The following is a 26,649-nucleotide window of genomic DNA, read 5'->3' on the forward strand; positions in this document are numbered from 1 at the left end:
AAAACTGGGTGCAGTGGCTCATGCCTGTAATCCCAGCACTTTGGGAGGCCAAGGCAGGTGGATCATGAAGTCAGGAGTCTGAGACCAGGCTGACCAACATGGTGAAATCCCATCTCTACTAAAAATACAAAAATCAGCCGGGTGTGGTGGCACACACCTGTAATCCCAGCTACTCAGGAGACTGAGGTGGGAGAGTCACTTGAGCCCGGGAGGCGGAGGTTGCAGTGAGCCGAGACTGCACCACTGCACTCCAGCCTGGGCAACACAGTGAGACTCCATCTCAAAAAAAAAAAAAAAAAAAAAAAAAAAAGAAAAGAAAGAAAAGAAAGAAAAAAGAAAATGAAAAGACATGTAACAGACTAAGTAAAAACAAAATTAATATCCGGAATATATAAAGAACACTCTTTTGAAAACAAAAGCCCCAATTTTAAAAATGGGCAAAAGATCAGAGCAAACATTTCAGGAAGAAAAGAGATACAAAATAAACACATGAAAAGATGCTTCAACATCATTAGTCATTAAGGAAACACAAATTAAAACCACAAAGGGAAACTAATACTACTCATCTACAAGAATGGCTAAATTTTTTTAATTGACTATATCAAGCACTGACAAGAAGGCAGAGCAACTGAAACTCTCATACCTTGCAGATGGGCATGCAAAATGAGATAGCCACTAGGAAAACAGTTTGATAGTTTCCTACAAAGTTATATATGAATTTACCACATGACGTTGCAATCTCACTCCTAGGTATTTGTTTACTGAAAAAAAAAAAACAGAAAAATGAATGTTCACACATAGATCTGTATGAGAATGTTTATAGAAACTTTAGTCTTAATCATTGAAAACCGAGAAAAAACCCAAAGGTCCAACTGGTGAATTAATAAACAAACTGCAATTCTCAAGAAAGACTTGGAAATATAGCTGGGCATGGTGGCTTACGCCTGTAATCCCAGCACTTTGGGAGGCCGAGGCAGGTGGATCACCTGAGGTCAGAACTTTGAGATCAGCCCGGCCAACATGGTGAAACTCCATCTCTACTTAAAATACAAAAATTAGCTGGACGTGGTGGCGCATGCCTGTAATCCCAGCTACTTGGGAGGCTAAGGCAGGAGATTCCCTTGAACCCAGGAGGCAGAGGTTGCACTGAGCTGAGATTGTGCCACTGCATTCCAGCCTGGAGAGCAGAGCGAGATTCCGTCTCAAAAAAAAAAGAAAAAGAGGAAAGAAAGAAGAAATATTTGGAAATAAAAAAGACTCAGGATAAAGCAAAGGGAGGACCAAAAGCAGAATTTGAAGAAATTTCATCTGGAAAAATACCAAATTGATTGCAACAAAAGAAAGAGGAGATGCAAGGAGATGATTTAAGAGAGATTTGAGTAATCTTGGAAAGATCCAAATGTATTTTTAGAATGTTCTCTGATTAACCTGGGAGAGAAGAAGGACCATGGAGCCTCATTGTCTGGGTTCAATTTCCAGGCTCCTCTACTTGCTAGCTCTGTGACCTTGACACATAACAGCACCTACCTCACAGTGTTGAAAGTACCTAAATCGATTATTAGCTGTGATTATTGCAATCATTTTTATTAACAAGCTCTGAAAGTTCATATGATTTCTTATCATATAGTTTGAGAAACTTCATGGGTCCCCCAGCCTTTATGTTTTAAGCAAATGAACTAGATATACTAAGCAGAATATGGAACCCAGTCTAAAATCCGACTATAGATTTGGCAGAATTCTGTCCAATATGCCTAATTGATCCCTAAGACAATGATGTTATTTTCTTTTCCCTTTGAAATTTTCTAGACTCTCTGCAGCACAAGCAATAAGTGTCTTAACCCAAAGATTTTCTGTGCTTACATCTTGGACACATCTTATAACTTCTGATGCCACTGCCGAAAGTTATCAGATGTCTTCTGCTGTCCCCTGCATTAATGCTTTTTCTTGTTTCTGTTCTGATGGTGACTTTTTACTATAAATCAGCTGTTAACTAAGACTTTAGACTTCAGTTTTCCTTCAAACGTCTAAGTGCACGCTTAAAATACAAAAAAGTACCAAGTTTCTCCCTTCTCTATGCCAACTAATGAGATGCCAGGGACAAACGAACATAGAAATCACCTATGTCTGAAATTAAACCTTCCTAGAGAAACGTTGCTCTTCCCAGATCCTTCTTCTCTTTGTAGTTGAATGAAAACACTACATTAGGCAAAAAAAAAAAAAAAAAAAAAAAAAAAAAAAAGCTTCTGAAACAAGTATTTACACAATTTTAATTCTAACTAAATATGTGAAAGGAAAATGGATGGCAAAGGATAAAGATGGGTCTTTAAAAACCCTCTAAATTTTGCTATGCTATTAAACTGGTGGCAAATGGTGTGATACAGAATAAAAGTGAATCAAATTAATTACAACCAAATGTATAAGATTTTATAGGAAGATATTTTAGAAATGCTAATTATTTTTACATCAAGTTCATTAAATCTTTCCAATTCATATACTTTTGCTTATAACTGATATATAACCTACTATGTCTGAACTATATAAATCTCTTTGCTGTGATATTTTGTTTTGTTATTCATTCATACATCTTAATTTGTATACATCATAATGAGTGTGATAAAATATTTAAAAACAATAAAAATGCATTTCCCAAGGGCTTTCCAGCTTCCCTCTTCCCCCAGTTTTGCCATAATCTGCAATAATCAGATTTCATATAAATCATCTAATAGAATCACATAACTTTATTTTTAAAAGGTAGCTGAAAGGAAAAGTAAATAAACAGCAAAACCAAGGGTTATTTTTCTAAAATGCTTTTATTTACTTTTAATTCCAAACTCTCACAAAATATAAACACTGGTCCCCTACATAATTGCAAAGGATTAAAATTAAGATATAGGCAGTAGTATTTCTTTAAAAAATAAATTGTTATTTATTCTGAATAATGACAGTTAAGTATTGATGAAGTAAAGCAAATTCCTAGACATCACTCCCTAATAATTACGCTGGGCAGTGGGGCAAAACATGCCAATTTCTTTCAGAAATACATCAAAATATTTGAGTATTCAGTTGGGTCAGCTATTTTGGTAGTCTTTCAAAGCAACTTACATTAATTATGATCAAAACAATTATTTCTAAACAAACATCCAACTTCTTAAACATATCATGAAGGAAGAAAACACTAAAACATAAAGAAGAGGACATGGGAACCTACCTCATGCACAAGAGCAAGTGAAGTCTGCTTGAAACTTCGCCCTCTACTGGCCATCAGTCTATTCAATGGTTTTCCATCTTTACTCTGATACATGGAAACATCGTAGCAAAATAACATACCACCTTTAAAAAAAAGTTATAAAGACTTTTTTGTTTTTTTAGACAGAGTCTCGCTCTGTTGCCTAGGCTGGAGTGCACTGGCGCAATCTCAGCTCACTGCAACCTCCACCTCCTGGGTTCTGCCTCAGCCTCTTGAGTAGCTAGGACTACAAGCGCGTGCCACCATGTCTGGCTAATTTTTGTAAGTTCAGTGGAGACGGGGTTTCACCATATTGGCCAGGCTGATCTCTAACTCCTGACCTCATGATCCGCCTGCCTCGTCCTCCCAAAGTGCTGGGATTACAGGCGTGAGCCACCCCGCCCAGCTTATAAAGACATTTCTTATGGAAAAACTTTACTAATTAGATTCTCAGAAACTGATAATCAATCTGGATAGAGATATTTATAAATAAAAGCTAATTTGTTAAGCAAATTATGATTTCTGACCATTTATGTATAAGGAATTAAAAAACACAAGAGATTTTAAAAAGCTAGCATTTAAAATATTATTGGGACAGGTGCGGTGGCTCACACATGTAATTCCAGCACTTTGGGAGGCCAAGGCAGGCAGATAGATCACTTGAGGTCAGGAGTTTGAGACCAGCCTGGTCAACGTGATGAAACCCCATCTCTACTAAAAATGCAAAAATTAGCCAAGCATGGTGGCGAACACCTGAAATTCCAGCTACTCAGGAGGCTGAAGCAGGAGAATCGCTCGAACTAGGAGGTGGAGGTTGCAGTGAACTGAGATTGTGCCACTGTACTCCAGCCTGGGCAACCAAGAGAAACTCTGTCTCAAAAATATTAACGTAACATAATATAATATAATATTATTACTTATTGACTCATAGCTTTTTAGTTAAGATCACATATGGAATATTTATAATTTACTTATGAATAAATAAGCATAAGTATAAATAAATGAACAAATTTGCAATTCTTGACTTAGTTTGTGAACTGTTAGTTCTAGAGAGTCTATTAAGTTTTTTCAAAATTTAAACTAAGGATAAATACTTGCACATATTAATCTTCATGAACACATGATAACATGGGTCCCTTTAGTTTATACTCACAAATGGACAAGCTTTCCCTCATTCCTGTATTCACATATACTTACTCTCCCTCTCCCTGCCCTTTCCACAATGGTCAACTAAGCTCTCAGCCGAACCTCCAGCTTATTTATGTTTTTTATTACACTGAGTTTCATTATCTTTATTATTTCTTCCCTTATCCTTTAAGTTTGATTTGCTGTTCTTTTCCAAGCTTCTTGAGATGGAAGTTCAAATAATGACTATTTTCCTTTCTTTTCTAAAATATACATTGAAAGTGTAAATTTCCCTAGAGGGGAAACAGTGTTGAGAAATACTATTTTAGCTACAACCTACACGTTGTTATATGGCTTATCTTCATTATCATTCACTTCAAACTACCTTCTAATTTCCATTTTGATTCTTTTCTCTGATCCATCCATTACTTATAAGTATACAGTTCAATTTTCCACCTACTGGAGATATGGTAATCATTTTTGTTATTTATTTTTAGCTTAATCCCATTGTCATCAGAGGACAGACTCTAGGTGACTTCAATATATTGAAATTTATTGAAGTTTGTGGTCCAGTGTATGGTCATTTTGGTAAATTTTCCATGTACAGGTAAAAAATATATAAATTCCATCACTGTAAGGTACAATGTTCTACATGTCAATACAGTAGTTTGTTCATAGTATTGTTCAAATATTTTGTAATTTTATTGATTTTCTTGTCTCCTTGCTCTGCCAGTTACTAAAAAAGATATTTTAAAGTTTCCATTATTATTGTGGGTTTGTCTATTTCCTCTTTTAGTTCTACTCATTTTTGTCATATATTTTGAAAGTATGTTATTTCATGTAGGCCAATTAGAATTGATATTTTCCAAACAGAGTGACTTCTTTTTCTCCATGAAATATTCCCTTCATTTCCAGCTTCTTCCTTTGTCCTGTGTCTAATACAGTATATGAAAAAACTACAGAAGCACTAAATGATATCATTGTTAATCAAAGAGTAGTTTTCCTCTCCCCTCTGTTAGGCAGACTGGGTGAAGGACCAATTACTTCAACCTAATCAGGAACTGATCTGGGTTAGGATTGATTATAATTTTTGTAATTTGAGTCCAGCTCTGGTTCACTCCTTTGCCAGGGTGTATCTCCCACAACACCCCCCCCACTAATTGGCAGTTTAATGAGTCTTTGACTCCTCAATCTGAAACAATTATGGGAGATTTAAGTCTGCCCTCAGAAATTGTCAGCTTAGCTCTTTAGCTTTCCATCCCATAAAGCTTCAAAATGTTGCAAATAACTTAAGAGAGAAATTGCCCATGTGCTCAAGGTCACTCTAGTTCTGAAATGTGTCACTTTGGCGCCACATGATTGCCAAGATGTCTGTTGGTTTCTCCACCTCCTCACCAGCCTCTCACTAAAGTTGAGCCTGAATGCTCAGATTCCAGCTGTGGCCAGAATTAGTAAGTTCACCCAGGTGAGAGCAGTTGCAGATCTTCAGTATCAATTCACCATTCTCTCTAGGGCTTTTACCTCTTGCATGCTGTTTTTCCAAGATCATTCTCCTAGCTCGTCTTTGTTTCCTAAGTATCAGAAGACTAAAAGGGATTTCACTTTGCCTTTCAGAACCTTTCAGCCTAGCTCTTTAGCTCTTGGTGCAAATTCCAAATTCAGCAAATGTCCTATGAGAAAAATCTCTAATTTGTTGCCCTAGTCTCAGGCAATCACTAAAAGCTCCTCTGGTTTCTCTTTCTTCCAACAGGTCATGCCTGCGGGCTGAGTGGGTATCCCCCAAGGTGGGGAAAAAACGTTCTAAAATGTTCTGCTGACTCTGAAACTTTAATTCATCTATTTGCCTTTGCTTCTACAGTTCTGTGATGTCTCTTAAAATGCAATTATTTTTGTAATTTATCCAGATGTTAGTAGCAGCAGCAACACCCTGCCATGGCCTATTACATCCTACTTGGAAGTGGAAGCTAAATCATTACATGAAAAACCTATATTTTTGATACTATGTACTATCCTTACCTGCAAGGCCAGGTTTCAATCCTGGTTGCTTGTTTGTTTCATACATTTTCAATATAAAATTGGGGATTCCTGCTACAGTCTTTCCTTGGTCTGAGCGGGCACCTCCTTTTAATGCAGAGTGGTATATCCCACGAGGCATATTCACCATTTCTTGCTTCACAAGTGATGTAAAGAATTCCTCCAAAGCTAAAAGAGGATAAAAGGAGACCAAAAGTAGAATAAATGCAATAAGCTAGAAGAGAAACATTCGTTCTTAATTCATATAGAAACAACTAAGCTACATTTCTGGCCAAACCTTACATGGTAAAAAGAGAACTCTTGATCCCCATCCCTTTCTTAGTCTTCCTCCAAATTAAAACATGGCACCAAGTTGCTCAAACTTAATTCTTCTCTTTCCCTCACTTCTTACATGTAATCCATTAGCAAGTCCTTCTGATTCCACCTTCAAAATCTATCCCAAATCCATCAATTTCTCTCCATTTTCACTGCTATTTATCTACTTATTATCTTTTCTCCTCCTCATACAAACTAATGTAAAAACTAGTTTACTGAATTCTTTTCATCTTGACCACTCTCTATAAACCTTCCTCTGCCCAGAGGCCAGAATTTTGTCATTCCCGTCCCTAACACCTGCCAGTTGCTTTTCACTGTGCATAAAATAAAATCACACCTTCTGACCAAGATCAAGACCTTTTATGATCTAGCCCTGACTCCCCTCAGAGTCCTGACTCCCCTCGGAGTTAATTTCTAATACCCTACCTCCCTGCTATGTTGAATTCACACTTTCATATGGCCTCTTTCCATTCCTCAAAAACACAAAGTTGATATTTAAGTCAGTGCCACTGCATTTGCTATCCCTTCCACCTGGAATGTATCAGTCCCACATTTTCATGAGAATGGCTCCTTCTTATCATTTAAGTGTTTTCAAAAAAACCTCTTTCATGACTATCTATTCTTAGCAATATTAGTACAATTATTCTAAAATGAGATATTTCTTTGCCTGTGTTCCTTCTAATTAAGCCCATGATCTTTATTGTTTGACATTTTACTTACCATATAATAACACAGAAATGTGATATCAGAAGACAACAGGATGCACAAACAAAATATTTGATAAGACTATAAGTTTATATTCAAATGTGATTTTCCTAAGGACCACTAGAGGTTGCCCAATACAGAAACAAACAAAAAAAATTAAAACTCAACAAATCATATGGAATGGAAAATGGAAAAACAAACAAACAACAACAACAAAAAAAAAACACTGCATGGGGCTCTTATAGAAACAAAAAGCAAGGGTCCGCCTAACTGGAATTTCATTCTGAAAAGAGCTATCTAAAAGCCTCCTTTAAATGACTGTGATTGAATTACAGGCAGCAAGAGCTCACTGGAGCATTTATTATATACCCAGTTCTGACAGGACCCTCCTAGATGTAATCACGATTCTCCATTCAAAGTTCAAAAACACCAGTATGCGATGTTTTCCATTTACTCCTTCTTATCTATCCTCTATCCTTCTCAACCCTGCTCTTTGCACTGGAAAAACACTCTTTAAAGAAAGGCATTAACAGACTCCCATGTCTGTCCTCTGGCTTCTGGTTGGTTTCAACCACTGGAGTCACTGGCAGGAAATCAAGGGGTGAAAACAGTAAAGTCAGGAGATGTATTCCCCAGACACAGGACTTCCTGCAGGATTGCTACAGGTTGCCTGCATTCCTCTTTACTTAAAGTCTTGGCTCCCCTTAGGCACCCCTATTTATAATGCAGATACTCTCTGTTCTTCTTCCTCCCCTTATCTCTGTAGGCCAGAGACATTAAGCAGTGTGAGATGGTTCACCATTTCTTGTGAGTTTCCCTTAACCTTGACAACATAACTGTAAATAGGTTCTTTATTAAACTCTCTTCAATTACTCAATCTGAATGTACTCCCCACACCTTCTTGTCATAAGTGATCAATATACCTTTTATACAAAAAAGATGAGTAATATCCAATTGTAGGCCATGTACCCCAATTTCTGCATACACATACACAGGGACTGCTTCAAAGTGGATATAATTATAGACTTTACAGAATGCAGCTATGAATCATCCATTTGTGAGGGTAGAGGCACTACGATGAAAGAAAGTAAGTTCATCCTTTTACAGAAGGGATCCTATTCTGGCAAAAGGTGAAACATGCCAAGGGGCAAGTATATATCTGCACATAGACTAACCCAGCAATGGAATTTTTCTGCTTACCAAGCTCTACAGTGAACTACAGATGTTTAACTAACACCAGTCCAGGGATTAATATAAATGAGGATAAGATGCCAGGAGGCTAAGTGTAGCTGATGTATAGAGCTTCATCTTCCCCTAAATACTAAGTTAGCAACTAGAATTTTTCCCATTGCTTTTGAGCTTTCCCCAATCTCTTTCTTACCAATGACCAGATGGGAATTTAAAAAGAAGCTGAAAATTCATAGGATACAAAGTGTCAGATATCAATTCTCAAAACAACCCAAATGTGCTTAACAGCTGAATGGACAAACAAATTGTGTTACATTCACACAATGAAATGTCAGTCAGCAATAAAAAAGAAAAAACAATTGATACAGGTAACTATTTGGAATAAATATAAAAAACTAGTGCTAATAATAATCCCAAAAGACACAATTCCACACACCATAATCCCAAATGCTGAAATTCTGGAAGATCAAAATTCCTTAAGTCTAAACTTCCTAACATCTAAAATCCCCAAAATCACAATCCCAAAAGGTTGAAATCCCAAATGCTGAAATCCTAAAAGCCTAATCCTGGGGTAGGAGTTAGTGCATTTTCAGTTGTACACAGGATAGCTGCATCATGTTAGGCAGAACTATTACCTTGTTACTATCTTTATTTGGAAGTTAAGGAGATGTATATGGGTGCCAGTTGACGAGGGGTGAACTTGTGAACTTAAGTGTCAACTTGGCTGGCTTAAGGAATACCTAGAAACCTGGTAAAGCATTATCTGGGGTTGGGGAATATAAGGGTATTTCCAGAGGAGACTAGTATGTGAGTCTGAGTAGTATACGGGGGAAACCTGCCCTTGATGTTGATGGGCACCATCCAATTGTCCAGAGACCCAGAGAGAACAAATACAGAAGGTGAACTGCTCTCTCTATGAGAGCTGAGACAGGGTTCTGCTGCTGCTTTTGGACATCAGAACTCCAGGCTCACCAGCCTATAAGCTACAGGACTTACACCAGCAGCTCCCTGGGTCCTGAGGCTTTTGGTCTCAGATTGAGAGTTACACCACCCACTTCCCAGGTTCTGAGGCCTTCGGACTTGAATGGAGCCACACTACCAGCATCCCAATCTCCAGCTTGCAGACAGTCTGTCACACAACTTAGCCACCACAATCATGTAAGCCAATTATCCTAATCAATCCCCTCTCATATATCTATATACATATCCTATTGATTCTGTCAGAAGAAATGTGACTAAAATAGATTTGGTATTGGAGAAGCAAAATACCATTCCTTCTTACTATATTCCTTACAACAGAGTGGAAGAGAGATGCGAAATTGTTCTCTCACAAAAAGGTTGCAATAAGTTATGTGTACAAGGCTACTTAATGGTGAAAGAAGTTCAAGAGCTAATTATTATTGATGCTGCAAAAGCAGAAAATTGCTTATTTCCAATGGCTGAGCAATAACCAGACTTTCAAATGGAGAACATATACTCACCAAATTTGTAGACCACAACTACTCTCCAAATACAAGTGCAGTTCACATTTTGAAGATCACAGAAGTGAAAACACAGGCAAAAAACACAAGAAATCTCCCCTGCCAAATTATTCAATCATATACAACTTCCGCCCCTTCACACATAGTGCCAATTTGCTATGCTATGTATTTCATTTTTGCATCTATTCCAATACTGGAAATACAAATTGTATAAAGACTTCTAAAGAGTTCTAATTGGTTTTATGCATCTTTTTTTTTTTTTTTTTTTTACAAATCTGACTCCACAAAAACGCATTATCACAACACTGACTTTGTGTGTACGTATCGTGTACATATGTAAAAATGTTGAAACTTCCTCAATAAGTAGAGGTGTCATTTTGGTATATCTGCATTTGTGAAACATAAAATATCTTGAGATCTCAATTCTTTGAATGACTGCATATGCAGGGGTGACCCGTTGAGGTTTTTGTTTGTTTGTTTTTTGTTTTTTGTTTTTTTGAGATGGAGTCTCTCCGTGTTGCCCACACTGGAGTGCAGTGGTGAGATCTTGGCTCACTGCAACCTCCACCCCAGGTTCAAGTGATTCTCCTGTCTCAGCCTCCTGAGTAAATGGAATTACAGGTGACTGCCACCATGCCCGGCTAATTTTTGTATTTCTATTAGAGGCAGGGTTTCACCATGTTGGCCAGGCTGGACTCGAGCTCGAGATTTTTGACTGATTTTGTCAAAAGACTTCAGTTGTGCATCAGAGTATTTCAGATGACTGCAGTTACAAAGCTGGGAGCTACAACCACCAATCATAGTGATAAGCATTTATTTGTTCTGCGGGCCATTTATTTATGGATACAGTTCATCTGCTCCTAATTGTTATATTGTGGCTGTTGTTAGTATATCTGTTTATGATTGCAAAAATATGTACATTACTTTGCCTATTTTATTGTATAAAGTGATCTATGAAGTGCTCTATTGTGTTTTTATGTTTCTCAAGTAAATTGCATTTTAAAATATAAATATACATCTTTTAAAAAACTTTTCATTGTTTTTTCTAGAATTATATTTTTGAGATTTCAGAATTGTGATTTTGAGGTTTTAGACTTTAGGTATTTTAATCTTTCAGGATTTTAACAATTACAATTATGGTGTTTGGGATTTGATCTTTTAGGGTGATGGCCCAAACCCCTCAAGGACACTTGAGGGGAAAAGAAATAGCTAATCCCATAAGTTTACACATACTTGGGGAAAAAAACCTACAAAATTCAAATTGGTCTATAGTTTAAGTTAGTAATATTGTGCCAATGTCAGTTTTCTAGTTTTAATATCATACTATGGTTATGTGAAATGTTATCAAGTAAAGCACCAGGGCAAAAAAGGTACACAGAACTCTCTAAACTGCTTTTGTAACTTCTTGCAAGTGTAAAATTATTTCAAAACTTTTTTTAAATAATATCAATAACATCTCTATTTAAATAATGCAAATTCCTAGATTCACTTTACAGCTGTTTTTTTGTTCATTTGAAAGGAATTAAAAGGAGGAAGGGGCCGGATTCACTTAAATTCAGCACAATCCACTTTTCTGCCTGTAGCATTTGGTGACTAATATATATTATTCATCCTGTGCATTTTAGGGTATATATTCCTAAGGCTAGTGCCTTTTTCCTGGTTCTTTTTCTAGTTCTCTAGTAATCAAAGGAACACTTTTTATAGTTCTCTAATCATCAACAAAGAAATATCCATGGGGACAGTTTGCCAACATAGCATCTAGATCACCTACCTCACTCAAATTACTAAATTTTCTCAAACAAATACAGTTGTTGATCTCAACTCTTCCACTTCTTTCTCAAGCAAAGGTACTGGGAACCACCAAGTACAAACAATGTAGAAGCTCCAGGTAATAGCCACCATAGCACTGCACATTCTGTACTGAGAGGACAAACAACAGCACCCCTTGGCAACAAATATCCCCCCACTTCTCCTTCTGACACCACAGACTGTGATGGGGGATACATATATGAGTGAAAAAATACCATTTAAAAAACCCCAAAGGACTTTTGACTCTAGGTTATTTCAGGTTAATGAAAGAACTCTGGATAACTGAAGGCTTTTTCCTTCCTTGGACTCATGTTAACTTTAGGGAGGTCTTAGACTCTGAAAAGCTAAGAGGTAGGAAGTGGGGAAGAACAGAAGAGAGGAAGAGTGAACAAGTCTTTGAGGATTCTTCATAGATACCAGGAGAAGAGAAAAGGTGAACTCTTTGTCTAACTTGGCCATTCAGTTTTCTCTAATAAAAGGAGGCAGGGAATTGTAAAAGAAGCTTTGCCTAGAAATAACTAGTATATATTTGGCTGAATTTCCCAGGAATTTCCATGAGGGATGAAACCAGGGGGAAAAAACTTCCACCATTACAGGCTAGTATGATTATGACTGAGAAGATAAAATGGCATTTTTTGCTTTCATTGAACTTCATTTCCAGAAAGTAAATTTTTACATCCATGAACATTCAAAGTAGAATTGTAACAAAACTAAGCAAGATGTTGTCTAATATAGAAAAGCTACTTAATCACAATAAATCACTTGGGGAATTTTTAAATAACTTTTTAATGATCAAAAAATAATATTCAAAATAAAATAACGTAAATTCCTAATCACAGTCCACAATCAAACATATTTTTCAAATGGTATCATCTACCATTTCTTGGGTAGGGCATATAGTAACAGGGGCAGGTGAGAACTTCTAAACACAATATACATATAGAATAATTACCACATATAAGCATTAGAATGCTTTATTTTGTGTGTGTGTGTGTGTGTGTGTGTGTGTGTGAGAGACAGAGTCTCGCTCTGTCACCCGGGCTGGAATGCAGTGGCATGATCCCAGCTGCCTGCAACCTCCACCTCCCAGGTTCAAGTGATTCTTGTGCCTCAGCCACCCAAGTAGCTGGAACTGCAGCATGCACCACCACACCACGCTAATTTTGTGTTTAAGTCCTGACCTCAAGCAATCTGCCTGCCTCAGGCCCCCAAAGTGTTGGGATTACAGGCGTAGCCGTCACACCCAGCCTACTTTTTAAAAGCTAAAGGCTCTATAAGTTTTACATCAGAGCTGAATGACCATATGATCTGATCCATCTTTGAAAAGCATTAATTTATAGCTCTCAAATAAATCAGTAACATCTTTGGCATAACTCTATAGAAAGAATAAATGTATAATAATGAACTACTCAGTAAATCTCTGAATAGTCTAATGATCTTTTCACTCGGCTTATATAATGAAGTATTATTTAAATCAATGACCTAGAGTACCAGTGCAAATTCATCTTGTGGAATACATTTAGCCTTTCAAATGAATTTTAATTATCAGTGAACGCAGTCGTTTACACTAGTTTTCTTGTACAATGCTACTCAGATCTAACGTTTTTTCATATGATTTAAACACCATACTACCTCAAGCTGTTTCGATAGAACAGATGGGTGCATTTAACATTCTGGTTAAAAAATATGCACATAAGGTTAAACTATAGTATGTACCTATCACAAAAGAATATAATCAGACAAATCCAATCACTAAAAAATGCTAGCTTCTCTACTAACAAATAGGAGTCACCTGGTAAAACCAAAGAGGGGGTGAGTGACAACAGTTTGAGATAGCAAGAGCCAGGAACTGAAAGATCCACATCCTCATCATCTTCATCGTCATCCAACTCTTCAGGAATGGGAATTTCTGGTCTTATCTGAAATGATAAGTGAAAAAATCATAGAGAGGATAATAATAAAACATTATGCAAAATCTTTTCTGTATCCTTTTTGTGACAAGATTTCAAAATTTTGTTAGACTCCATCACTCTATAACATAAAAGACCATTGAAATTAATTTTTTAAATCTATTCATTTTTCAGATTAACTAAATGGTCATGACTCTAGTCATCTTATTAGACACAATCTCAGATCCGTATAAAAAGCTAATGTTAATACAGTAAATCACTGTAAGTCACCATAGGCAATAATTACTATAGAAAACTAACAAAATCCTATACCATCCAAAAAAAAATGCAAACACTGATATACTCAATATATTTAACTTCTATAGCTCACAGTTAAATATTTGCCTTGTCTGAACACCTTTTTAAAAATCTGTGATTCTAGTAATACTTCCATGACAGAGCTTAAAATCTTACAGTAGAATATGTAGTAGAGCTCAGGGAACAACAGAATGCTTTAGTTGACTTTTTTTTTTTTAAAGACTTGGCAGTTTGTTGCTATGGAATACAAAAACACTAAAATCTGTAATTGGTAGCTGTACATTATTGTATCTAATTTGCATTTTGAAGATTTTGTGGTTGCTCTTTGATTAGCTAGGTTTGTTTGAACCAAAATAGAAAAATGTAAAAATTGTTTTCATAAGATGTAACTGTTAAGCAATTAATTAAATTTTTAATACCTTCAATGACACTCTATCATAATGCCCACATGGAGATAATTAAGCATTAGGGGAGGAAATCAAAATATATAAAAGTGGTTTCTATAACCATAAAGTGCCAGAATCCAGTCATTACCATTAGCCTGTCTCCCAGATTTATTTTTAGAAATAATTAACAATGCCTGCAGACCGCCTTCTTCATAGGTCCCCAAAGCACTGTTCCATTTAGGAACTGTACTGACTCAGGATTCTTGCAGGGGAGTAAAAGAAACAGAAAAGAAATGCTTCTCTTAAGTATAATAATCTCAACTCCAAAGAAGCCTTTCAACCATAACTAGTGTTCTCTTCACTAGTGAAGGAGAAGTGAAAGCAACCTGACTACCCAAGCACTGTCCAAGACAGGATTTAATTCAGACTCAATATTAAGTACCTAATTCTCAGAGGGCTGAATCAGCCATACTTACAAAGATAACTATCAAGTATACTCTAGATAGGGTATGAAAGCGTCTGTCAAAATCACTGCATATCAGAGAAACTCTGGCATGTTCACAAACCTTTTAATTCTGACCAGTAGGGTTTTACAAGTGTCTGGTCTGTGTGAATACTCAGTCTTCCAGGTTTACTCTCATCAAGAGTTGTCTTAAAGATTCTAACCAATCCTAGTGGCCTAAAAAGTCCTAAGAAAGAAGTTGGTTCTGAGACCTTCTGCCTTGCTTCCTGACATTTTACACATCATAGTAACTTGGGAAAACAGAAAAACAGAGTTACTATATGGTCTAGGAGTTTCACTCCTAGGTATACAACCAAGAGAAATGAAAATACATGATCACACAAAAGCTTGCGTAAGTATTATTTATAATAGCCCCAAAATGGATGCAGCCCAAACGTTCATCAATTGATGGAATATATAAACAAAATATAGTATAAATCAATACCATGAAATATTATCCAGCCATAAAAAGAAATAAAGTACAAATACATGCTACACATGAAAGAATCTTGAAAGCACTATGCTAAGTGAAGAAAGCCCGTCACAAAAAAACCACATCTTGTGTACTTCCATTTATAGGAAAGGTTCAGAATAAGCAAACTTACAGAGGCAGAAAGCGGATTAGTAGTTGCTTAGGTCTGGGAGAGGGAATGGAGTAATGGAGACTGACTGCTAATAGGGTTTCTTTTAGGGGGGAAAATGTTCTAAAATTAGATTGTGGTTACTCTGTGATTAGTTGCACAACTGTTTCAATATAGTAAAACCACTAAATTGTATACTTTAAATGGGTAAGTCATACAGTATGTGAATCATATGTCAAGGAAGGAAGGAAGGAACGAAGGAGGGAGGGAGGGAGGGAGGGAAGGAAGGAAGGAAGGAAGGAAGGAAGGAAGGAAGGAAGGAAGGAAGGAAGGAAGAAAGGAAGGAAGGAAAGGGAAGTAGCTAAGGAGAGAGAGAGGGAGGGAGGAAGGTATGTAGGCATACAAAGGAAGAGGAGGGGGAGGGGAAGAAGAGGGGAGGAGAAGGAAAAGAGTAAGCTGGGTGGAGAGTCGGGGGACAGTCATTGACACCACCAGAGGAACCTTAAAGTGCTGTGCAAACTATGTCAAATGACCAAATGCTTCCAGAATTATTTAGTATAAAAGGGATATGATCATTTCTGTACAACTTTTATGCTATCCTCCTATCCTGTCCTTCTGCACAGTCAACCTAATTACTTAATACGAGTCACTGCACTTGGGTCATCAATATTTTTAAGGGCCACTAAAGAAACAGTTATTAGACTGGGGATAAAGCAAACTGACCAACCCATCAATCTTAAATTGTCTAATTTCATATTCACCTAACTGTGTGCTATATTATCTTCTATGCAGTGAATAGCATATGTCTGCATCTCAAATATGCATACATTTTAGTAAAGAAATTACACATGTATTATAATTTAATAATAGATTATATACTATATGTATTTATAATGGTTTGATCACTCCTTCAATTTTGTTTCCTAATAGGTGAGCTGATTCTCCTGGACAAATTAGCACTTATTATTACATTTTGGTTCCATTAAATTTCCTTTCTCCTCTGATCATTTCTTTTTTTTTTTTTTAATTTTTTATTTCCATAGATTATTTGGGAACACGTGGTGTTTGGTTACATGAGTAAGTTCTTCACTCCTCTGATCACTTCTTAAAAGAATTATTTGTTCTACCTTCCCTAGGCTAATACCAGTTTTTCCCCCTGGTTGCATGCAACAATTTAATAAGGTCAATGCAAGTAAAACTATAGAGAATCAAGAGAACTCAGTTGAAAGAATTCCTGTTAAAGTTATAAAATTTTGGCAATAATATATTAGCTGCTAAAACACTCAGAAAAAAAAAAAACTGCATATGTATCTATTAGGTTGGCACAAAAGTAAAAAACTGCAATTACTTTTGTGCCAACCTACTAAAATACACATACACACCACCAACAAAAATGACCTGCCTCTTATAACTAAGCTTTGTTGAAAAAACTTAAATGGAAAGTTTAAAATGATAATTTACTTTTTTTTTTTTTGAGACAGAGTCTCACTCTGTTATCTGGGCTGGAGTGCAGTGGCATGATCTCAGCTCACTGCAACATCCACCTCCAGAGTTCAAGCAATTCTCCTGCCTCAGCCTCCTAAGTAGCTGGGATTACAGGCCCCCCACCACCACCCCGGGCTAGTTTTTGTATTTTTAGTAGAGATGGGGTTTCACCTTGTCGGCCAGGCTGGTCTCAAACTCCTGACCTCTAGTGATCTGCCTGCCTCGGCCTCCCAAAGTGCTGGGATTACAGGTGTAAGCCACCACACCCGGCTGATAATTTACTTTTAAAACCTGCTTCAAATTGAATATAGATACTTCTTGATTCATGATGGGGGTTGTGTCCCAATAAACCCATCGTAGGTTGAAAATATTGGAAGACAAAAATGTGTTTAACACACTTAACCTGCCAAACATTACAGCTTAGCCTAGCATACCTTAAGTGTGCTCAGAACACTTACATTAGCCTACAGATGGGCAGAACCATCTGGTAACACAGAACACTACAGAATATCAGTTGTTTACCCTTGTGATTCAATGCGATTGGGAGCTGCGATCTGATGCTGCGTCCCAGCATCACAAGAGAGTGGTTTACCACATATCACTAGCCTGAGAAAAGATCAAAATTCAAAATTCGAAGTACTATTTCTACCTAATATGTATCACTTTTGCACCATCATAAAGTTGAAAAATCGTAAGTCCAATCATTATAATCAGGGACCATCTGTACTGGAAAGTGTATCCCACAATTCACAGTGCCTCACTGTGAATTCTGAGCCGGATAACCTTTCAACCAACTTTCTGTGTCTGTAACCTATGGAAATCCAAGAGTTTGTGCATAAACAGAGAATTTTATTTGGAACACGTCAAGTATCTGCATAAATTATTCAGTTAAAAAGAGAAACAGCTTCTGATGAATGCAGTGACATTCACTTTAAATCAAAGCCAAACGGGTTACACCATATTTATACCAACCCTGAATGCATAATCAGTTCTTTTATATTATTTCTAAAATTAACCCTAGAAATCAAGAAAACAAGTTTAATTTTTAAATAGGTGAATGTTTTTTAATGAAACCAAGTCAGAGAGGAAAGTCAGTATCTTCTACCTAAATGTTTATCCATTACTGATTCTTTTAACAAGGAAACTTCTCTATAGTTTTTTGTTTGTTTGTTTTTTCTTTTGGGGAGGTGCGCTAAAGAAGACAGGGGAAGTGTAACTAGCTTTTATAAAAACAGAAAAAATAAAAGCTAAAAGGGAAAAATCATTCTTATCTATTTTTCAACATTACAATCAACATGTCCTCAAAGAAGTCCCCTGGCATTTTTGAACCAATTTTACATCTGTGTGCTTTAAGTGATTAACAATGATCCTGTTACAAACCAACGAAATACATGCATTCAGTCAACATCCTCAGCTCTTAAGGTAGGACTTAGCACTTCGTACATACCAAATAAATTATTATTAAACCAATGCAAGTATTACATGTCCATCACCTCTACTCCCACAGAAATTCTTAATAACAAATTACAAGGAAGATGAATTCATCAACATGGTATTCAAATTCTTAACTCATATTATTGTATCTCATTCAGCTCTACCATCTATCCAGTGCCATTTTCCACCTTACCTTAGATGTACTGTTTCATTCAACCCTAAATCTTTGTTCTGATATCTGCCACTCCTCTCTTTTTGTTCTATCAGTCTGTTAACTTTCAACAAGTTATACAACATAAATTGATGTTCAGCAATCAACGTAAAGTATTTCTTAAGTAAATTTAAAGAAAATCAGTACTTTAAAAAGTAGCTGAATTATAATTCACAAAGTAGCCACATTTGTAAGGATACTATATATATATAAATATATATATATATATAAAAGTTCTATTTGAAATTCACGATGGGCTCAAAAGTTTGACACAAGTTTCCATAGGTAAGAAGAGAGAATATGGACACATTTTCACTGGAAAAATAGATAACCTTAAGTCTTGTGTGTAAACCAATTGCCCTTAGTGCAGAGTAATGTCTGTCAACAAAGAATCTTAGTTTCTACATTACAGAAGTCCCACTTGATAGGAACTTCCAAAACATTTGAAAATACATTTTTATAGAAAAATGAGCTGCAGTTTCACATCACTGTTTTATAGTGTCACATCTACAAAACTAAGGTGAAGCACCGACCAGGCTATATCCTTAGCCTTTGGGGACTTGTTTGGAATATGAATACATTGAACACTTTCTAGACTTTTAGTCTTTAGGTGTTCGAACAGCCAAACTGAAATGTAGCAATCAATGAAAAGAAGAAGAATGCATGATGTGGTCTTAGAAGCAATGATTCTCCATAAAGAGATAGGTCCTCGGTATCAGAAGCTGGGGTCAGAGTGAGGAAGACTCTTTCAAACCACTTATACCCCTCATCTCAACCTCAGTTCAGAATATCCACTGCACCGAGCTATTGTTACTTTTTGGAGTGGGTCATATCCCAGAAGGGGATTAGGGCAGGGAAAAAAAAAAAAAAGCTGAAAAGCATAGCTACAAAAGGATAAGCCTTATAGCTTTCCTTTATAGCTCTTTTCACTCTGATGCTGAAAACCCAAACATATATAGAAAACCTCAACTCTAAGTACATTTACCATTTATGTTGGAAGATATAAAGAGCTATTTATGGCTATTCAGGGATCAAAGAGTTTAGAAGAGTTAGATTAAGGAAGTAGCTAACATTTGACTGAGTATAGCACTTATAAACTCTTGCAAACATAATTGGAAATTGAATATAAACCCAAAATCAGAAAAAAAAATATATAAACATGTCAATATTTTAAAAGGTAGAGACTAAATGTCAAGAGTATGCTGGAGTTATTTAATAAAAGCTATTACTCCACCTGGACTATTTTAGGAACAAAAGGTAAAAATAAAGGTAATTTTTATGTTGTCATTTAAATGAATAATTGCCTATTAAAAACAAGAATAAAAGGTACCTCTCCAGATGCTGTAGCTAATCTATTGGCAGGTGTTTGCATATCAAATTTACATGTAGCTTTTTTCCTTTTCTTTTCTTTTTTAAAGCAACAATGGGTATTGCTAGTTACCACAGTGCAGTCTGAAGTCCCACCTTTTTAATTGTATGAGTCATAAAACATCTTTACTTAAGTTTTCCCATTTGTGATCGCTGCATGTCAAGTGGTCAGTCTGTCTTTGTAAGTCCTCAATGACATAGGAAATCCTGCCTGACTTAGGAAATGGTTTTACAAGAGCCTATTTTCAACCCTTTTTATATGGTGGCTCCAATTCAATTTAGTAAACAGAAGTTTGCCTGGTTCCTACTGGCATCTAATCTCAGTATAAACAGAATCCAGAAGAAAAAGTCAAACCCATTTTAATGCCTGAGGATCCCAAGGAATTCACACCAAACCCTCTTGCCACTTAACCTCAAAGACAGATTCTGAGTAATGTTACATGTAACTTCATCTAACACAATGTCTGCTTGACACTTCAGAGGCATTCAATAAACATCTGTATGCATTTGAATTCATACTGGCACTAAATAAGAAATCAGATATTTAACCCCTTAATAGGATCTACTAATTTAAAGCTGATTATAATAGGCAGATACTAGAAAAGGTTGTATGTGTTTAGTTTAGTCTAAAAACGAAGATAATATCACACTATGTGTTAACCCTTAAAACAGAGTGATACTTTCTTCATCCAGTTTTCTGGTGCTAACCTATATACCATTTAATATATACTATAAAAAAAAAAAAAAAAAAAAAAAAAGCAGATTTTTTTCATATGGCATCACATTCTTTATCACAAATAGAGATCTTTGGCTGCACATGTGGTATAAAATCTTAGTCTATGAACGCCGTGCTTGGATTAAAGTCCAGGATGGTATACTAACTAGGCAAAGTGATTCCTATGAGTGACTCAGATCTGGAGCAAGTCACATACCCAGTCAACTTAAGATTTCATTTGCATCATTGGTGTCTTCCGTCTGCTTCAAACCTCTGCAGTCTTTTATAGATAAACAAATAATGGGTATGAATTTTTATCTTGCATGGACAACAAATCTAGGGTTACATATATATTCATCAGGTAAGGATCTCCTAAGATGAGACAGACAAAGTTGTAAACCCTAGCAAATTAAGAAATACCAGTGAGAAAGCAGATATGCCTACCTTTTCAGGCAGATGAAGAATGGTGTGTTCTCCTGCACTAAAGTTGGACAGGGATCTATACGCAGCATTTGCTACAATTGGGTCCTAGATAGGGTTAAAAAAAAAAAAAAAAAAAAAAAAAAAGCAAGTGAACAAAAAAGCACAACATACATTAAACATCAAATCTGGAGGGGGAAAGAAACCTTCCCCCACCAATCCCAAGATTCTACAGTCAGTGCTTTGAAAATGGTATTAACGCTTTGCCTACGCCAAAAGTGTATTTACTAGCAATTTCAGAAGAGAGAGCAAGAAATTTAATCCTCGTTTCAAAAGAAAATATTGCAAAAAAAAGTGAAAGGGTCTGCGAAGGGAAGTAAGAACAATTGGAAAAAATTATCAGCATTAAACATTTTTCTGGAGAATATGCCCAATTAAAAATGGGCAAGGAGATCAAAAATACTAAATTTTTATCCTAGTTTGAACATTAAATATAAAGTAACTCATAATTGCTCAAGTCTCCATGAAGTAGTATGATTTAGCAGAAGAGGAATAAGGAATTACTGTCTGATAGGCCTAGGTTTGGATTCGATTCTCTACCTATTAATAGGACAAGTTAGCCTTTTGGAATCTAAACTCATTCATCCATTGGTTAGGTATAACACCACCAGCAGTCTCCATATATAATCCTTGATTGGTAACAACACCTAAAAGATGGACTGGACTTTTTGTTTCTTTGGTATGCTTGTTGGTGGGGACAGGGCAAAGCAGGAAAGGGGAAAGACCATATAAAAATATAAAATAATATCAACAGTTCCTCTTCCCATCTGTCAGATTCACCAAGTATTAAGTGCACTTTATGGTAAAAATGTATTAATGGGCATCAATTGAGAATAATTTTAAAACCAAAACTTATGAATAATCATGTTTTTTAAAAATTGGGAACCCATTATTTCAAGACAGTTGTACCTTTTATCCTAAGAGTCTTATTTTACAAATTTCAAAATTATTTCCCTTGCTTTGTTCTGATTCACTGACAAGCCTTGTGATAATACCTTGTTTTGAGTATGAGTCCAGAGAAAGCTGAGGACTTGAACTTTAAAATTCTGAAAAGTTAACAAACAAAAGAATAAATTGTTAAGACCAAGCTAAAACTGAGAATAAACAATCCAAAGTAGCAAATAATGAAAATTAAGTCACTTTTAAAATAACATCACCAGAAATTCACTTGATGTGTATTCACCCATCATTCATAAAACGTAAATATTCAGAAACAAACTCATCTTCTAAGCACATGGATATTTTAAACACATTAAGATTTTAAGATTATGAAATTTAGAAACCTAACCATTTCTTACTCTTAGTCCCTTCAAGTACTAACAGAAATGTCACTCTTTCATGCCACTGTTCTAGCCTACCCAGAAGAGAGTTTTCCTTTCTCCAAGTGGCCATACGGCACATGGTACACCTCAGCATCTATCATGACTAACTCGCTATGAGGTTGTACAACACTTAAGGCAGTGACTGTGTGTTTTTAATTTCAAAGACCTAGACCACAGAGACCACACAGTTCCTCAAAGAAGACAAATGTGTATTAAATAATTGATTGAGCATAAAAGCCATTTACCTTCCAACAGTTGGTGGTCTTCATTGCCACCACATCTAACTTTTTGCCCTTCTAAATCATATTAGGTTCCTCTATACCTCCTTGCCTTTGCATATTCTAGTCCCCAAACTTCAATGGGAAGCAACAGTGTATTAATTCTTCCAGTTCCAAGTCCAATAGCACACATAAATAATTTCCTTGGATTCTTGATAAGAATGTTTGTCATTTTCTCCACCATACTCTCATTGCTCTTTAATTAACTGTGCTCATCAAATGTTATTATAATTATCATCACTCATATCTGTCTCCTTTAACTACCTTTGAGCTTCTAGAAGGCAGGGACTGATAACATGGTATAATGTGAAAACAAAAGATATGAAACTAGAAAGTCCCGAGTTCAGACATCAGCTTTCACTTAGCTTTTTAACTACAGTCTGAGTCAAGTTACTTGCCTAGAATATAGCAGATACTCAATAAATATTTGTCAAATAAATAGGTCTCTCAAAGCTTTAGTTTCTGTAACTACACAATAAAAAATGATACCTTCCTATCAGATATTAAAACTAATTCGTATAAACTGGTAAGAGTGCTGGGGATTGAATAGGTACTAAAAATAGGGTTGACTATACTTATTAGTATCTCTAAGACCTAGTGCAGTTTTAATAAATATATTCTGATTCAATGAATAAGTGAAGCAAGCACTGTGCAAAGCAATTCAGAAAATACACTATAATTAAATCATGGACTCTATTTTCAATAAGCTTATAGTTCAATGGGGAAAATAATACATGCATACCTATATCTGTAGTATAAATAGAATAAGTGTTCTTAGAACAGTATAAAGAACTTTGGGAACAAAAGACTCCAGCTTGCAGACAAACTCTCAAAAGATGGGATGAGGTAAAACAATCCTTTTCTTCCTAAAATATATTTTTAAATTAAAGATGAAAAGGAAAGTAATTTGAGATAGAGGGAATAATATGAACAAAGGAAAATAAATGGAAAAGTTTGGAGGAAGATAAGGACACTATAAGCGGTTTAATTTTTTTGGAGTGCAGGATACAGACCACTAATGAGGCCAGATTCCAGAATGCTTTATGGACTTGATGTAAACAGGTTGGACTACATTTTAGGGAAACTTAAGGTAATGAGGTTACTAGGGATAGAAATGACTTAAGAAGTGCTTTGGGAAAAATTAAATTCAACTTTGGCTCACATCCAAACAAATTCTAAGTAGTTAAAAAACCAATTATCTAAACACACACAGATAAAAGGGGGAGGAGGAAGGAGGGTCTCTCCCTTCTACATTTCTTCACTTCTGCTTTTTTTTTTTTTTTTTTTTTTTTTTTTTTTTTTTTTTTTTTTTTTTGAGACGGAGTCTCACTCTGTCGCCCGGGCTGGAGTACAGTGGCCGGATCTCAGCTCACTGCAAGCTCCGCCTCCCGGGTTTACGTCATTCTCCTGCCTCAGCCTCCCGAGTAGCTGGGACTATAGGCGCCCGCCACCTCGCCCGGCTAGTTTTTTGTATTTTTTTAGTAGAGACGGGGTTTCACTGTGTTAGCCAGGATGGTCTCGATCTCCTGGCCTCATGATCCGCCCGTCTCGGCCTCCCAAAGTGCTGGGATTACAGGCTTGAGCCACCGCGCCCGGCCTTCACTTCTGCTTTTAAGGGGACTATGTTCACTGAAGAGACCCCCCCCCCCCAAATGGACTGGAAGAGATGGAGAGAATGACCCCAAAGCAGTCTGCCTGAACAACAGAGGAGCCCTAATATAAGCATGAAGACAACCAAAATAAGATACCAGAGGAAAAGAATGTAAAATCTGAAAGAAAAAAAAATCTAGTCCAAAAGATAATTCACAACCATGGATAAGCCAACACAAAAAACCAACACACAAACCAATTCATAAATTAACCTGTAATAAAATCTGATTAACTCAAGGTACAAGCAACACAAAGGTATATGATTTTAGCCCCTGAAAAAAGAAAGTAAATACACCCAATATGGCCTTACATTGGCTTTTAGTCTTAGCTCATTATCAGCAGCCCTGTAGACTCTCTGACAATATAAGAGCATGTGCCTGTGAACTGCAGCCATAAGAAAGAATGTTGGTGAACTATATACTCAGAGTCACAAACTGATTCTTTTTTTAAGACCCTAAAAAAAAAGGCTACATGTAAGAATAAACTAAAATATCCTGTATTGATTCATTCATTCAACAACTACTTACTACATACAGATTATGCACCAGGTACTGTGATAGGTATTGTATAGCCAGTAAGGATAAATTTGATTTTATTCACTGTGCAGCATTTAGAATGAGCGGAAGTATCTTCTAAGCCTGTCTTAATCAGATGATCTAACATATATAAGGGACTATTATTGGAATCTGATGGCTGGAATGGCAGTTTATCAAAGTCTGTGAAAAACTAAATCAAACGAGAAGTTCAACAAGACTGCAAGTGAAAATCAACAGCTGCTCTTTGAGGGAAAAGGAAAAAGGCAAGCATGAAAAAAAACATGGCTTACAAACGTAGAGGCATAAATGTAATTCACTACCCTCTGATGCATTTCACTCAAAGAAGAGATAATGAAGAAAATATTAAGCACTAATATATGAATCTTATTACAAAGAATCTTCCACCAAGTATTTCAACTCATTAGAATGACAAACACTGAGTAATTCACAAAGTTCGGAGAGTCTGTCCTGCCTTTATTAATGTCTTTGTGGCTTATTTTTTAGAATTTAAAACATTAAAAAAATGATTTTAAATTGTTGGCTTTATGAATTCTATTATTTTGGAAACACTAGTTTTAGGACAATGACTTTAAAATCTTGACAATACGCTCATAATTAAAAGGTGGTATCCTTTATGTAAATAAGTTTTAGACATAAGATTGATGAGGAGCTATCCTTCTACTCCTAAGAGTCCATAAACATATCAACATGGTCTCAGAACAACAACAAAAGATTAGGAATATTTATTCCAAAAGCTGTTATAACACACATCTTTCCAATGAAGAAGCAGGCAATGTGTTGAGCTCCAAATGCATACCTCATATTCAGTTGTATTGACTGTTAAAGAAGGAACCAGAGAAAATAGTTCACTCAGTGTCTTCAGAATGAGAGGTCTTGTGTCACAACTTAGCTTTGGAGAGAGAGCATTCCAAGTAGAGCGAATGCAAACAACCTGTGAAGCAAATAAAAAAGGTCAACACCGAATAAGACCCCAACATATATAAAGCCATTAAGTAAGAGTACTATATTTTATTATAAGGAAACTTAGGAAAAAAATAAGACTATGCCTAGAAGATAGGATTTAATAAGGTACCACCCCTCAAATGAAATTACTTAAACCAATGTAAACTGTTGAAGTTGTGCCTGCCTCACACAATTGCTTTTTTACTACTTTGCTTTTAGTTAACCAAGTAAATAACTCTCTCCTAAGCACATAAGCTCTCACTCTCACCGACACACACAAAATTAACTCCAGATTATCTAGCTATATACATTGTTTAAGAACCAGTCCCTGAAACAAAGTGGGTAAGACAATGCTAGCACATTTCTTTCTAAAGCCAGGTTTCCACATTTTTTAGAGTTTTTCAGGCTGTTGAAACAATATCACCACTCAGAAAACTGGAGTGTTAACATATATAAATCAAACATTCTCAAATCACCTTACAAGCTTTTAAGAGGCAGGAGAATAACTGTAGTATTCAACATAATAATTTAAGACGTTTTAAAAGTCAATTCTGGTTTTTTAAGAGGTCATTAATGATAAAATAAATCTAAAGCCCAGCAAAAATGTTATATCATTTCTAATTTGACCCCATTTTCTTAAGCCAGGGG

At 36.0% G+C, this 26,649-nt stretch overlaps 1 protein-coding gene across 11 annotated transcripts in view; it reads right to left on the reverse strand.

Moving 5' to 3' along the window:
• The window catches only part of FOCAD (focadhesin), a 312,387-nt gene that overhangs the window by 103,179 nt on the left and 182,559 nt on the right, over positions 1-26,649 (reverse strand). For all 11 annotated transcript variants that reach the window (XM_050761318.1, XM_050761319.1, XM_050761315.1 and 8 more), the window contains 6 exons: positions 25,856-25,990; positions 22,248-22,298; positions 21,217-21,300; positions 13,676-13,802; positions 6,368-6,553; positions 3,209-3,330 (listed from right to left, as the gene is read on the reverse strand). In XM_050761318.1, the coding sequence (XP_050617275.1) occupies positions 3,209-3,330; positions 6,368-6,553; positions 13,676-13,802; positions 21,217-21,300; positions 22,248-22,298; positions 25,856-25,990 (705 nt within the window). The remainder of the gene's footprint in view (positions 1-3,208; positions 3,331-6,367; positions 6,554-13,675; positions 13,803-21,216; positions 21,301-22,247; positions 22,299-25,855; positions 25,991-26,649) is intronic.

Source organism: Macaca thibetana, chromosome 15 (genome assembly GCF_024542745.1).
Source record: "Macaca thibetana thibetana isolate TM-01 chromosome 15, ASM2454274v1, whole genome shotgun sequence".
NCBI lineage: Eukaryota > Metazoa > Chordata > Mammalia > Primates > Cercopithecidae > Macaca > Macaca thibetana.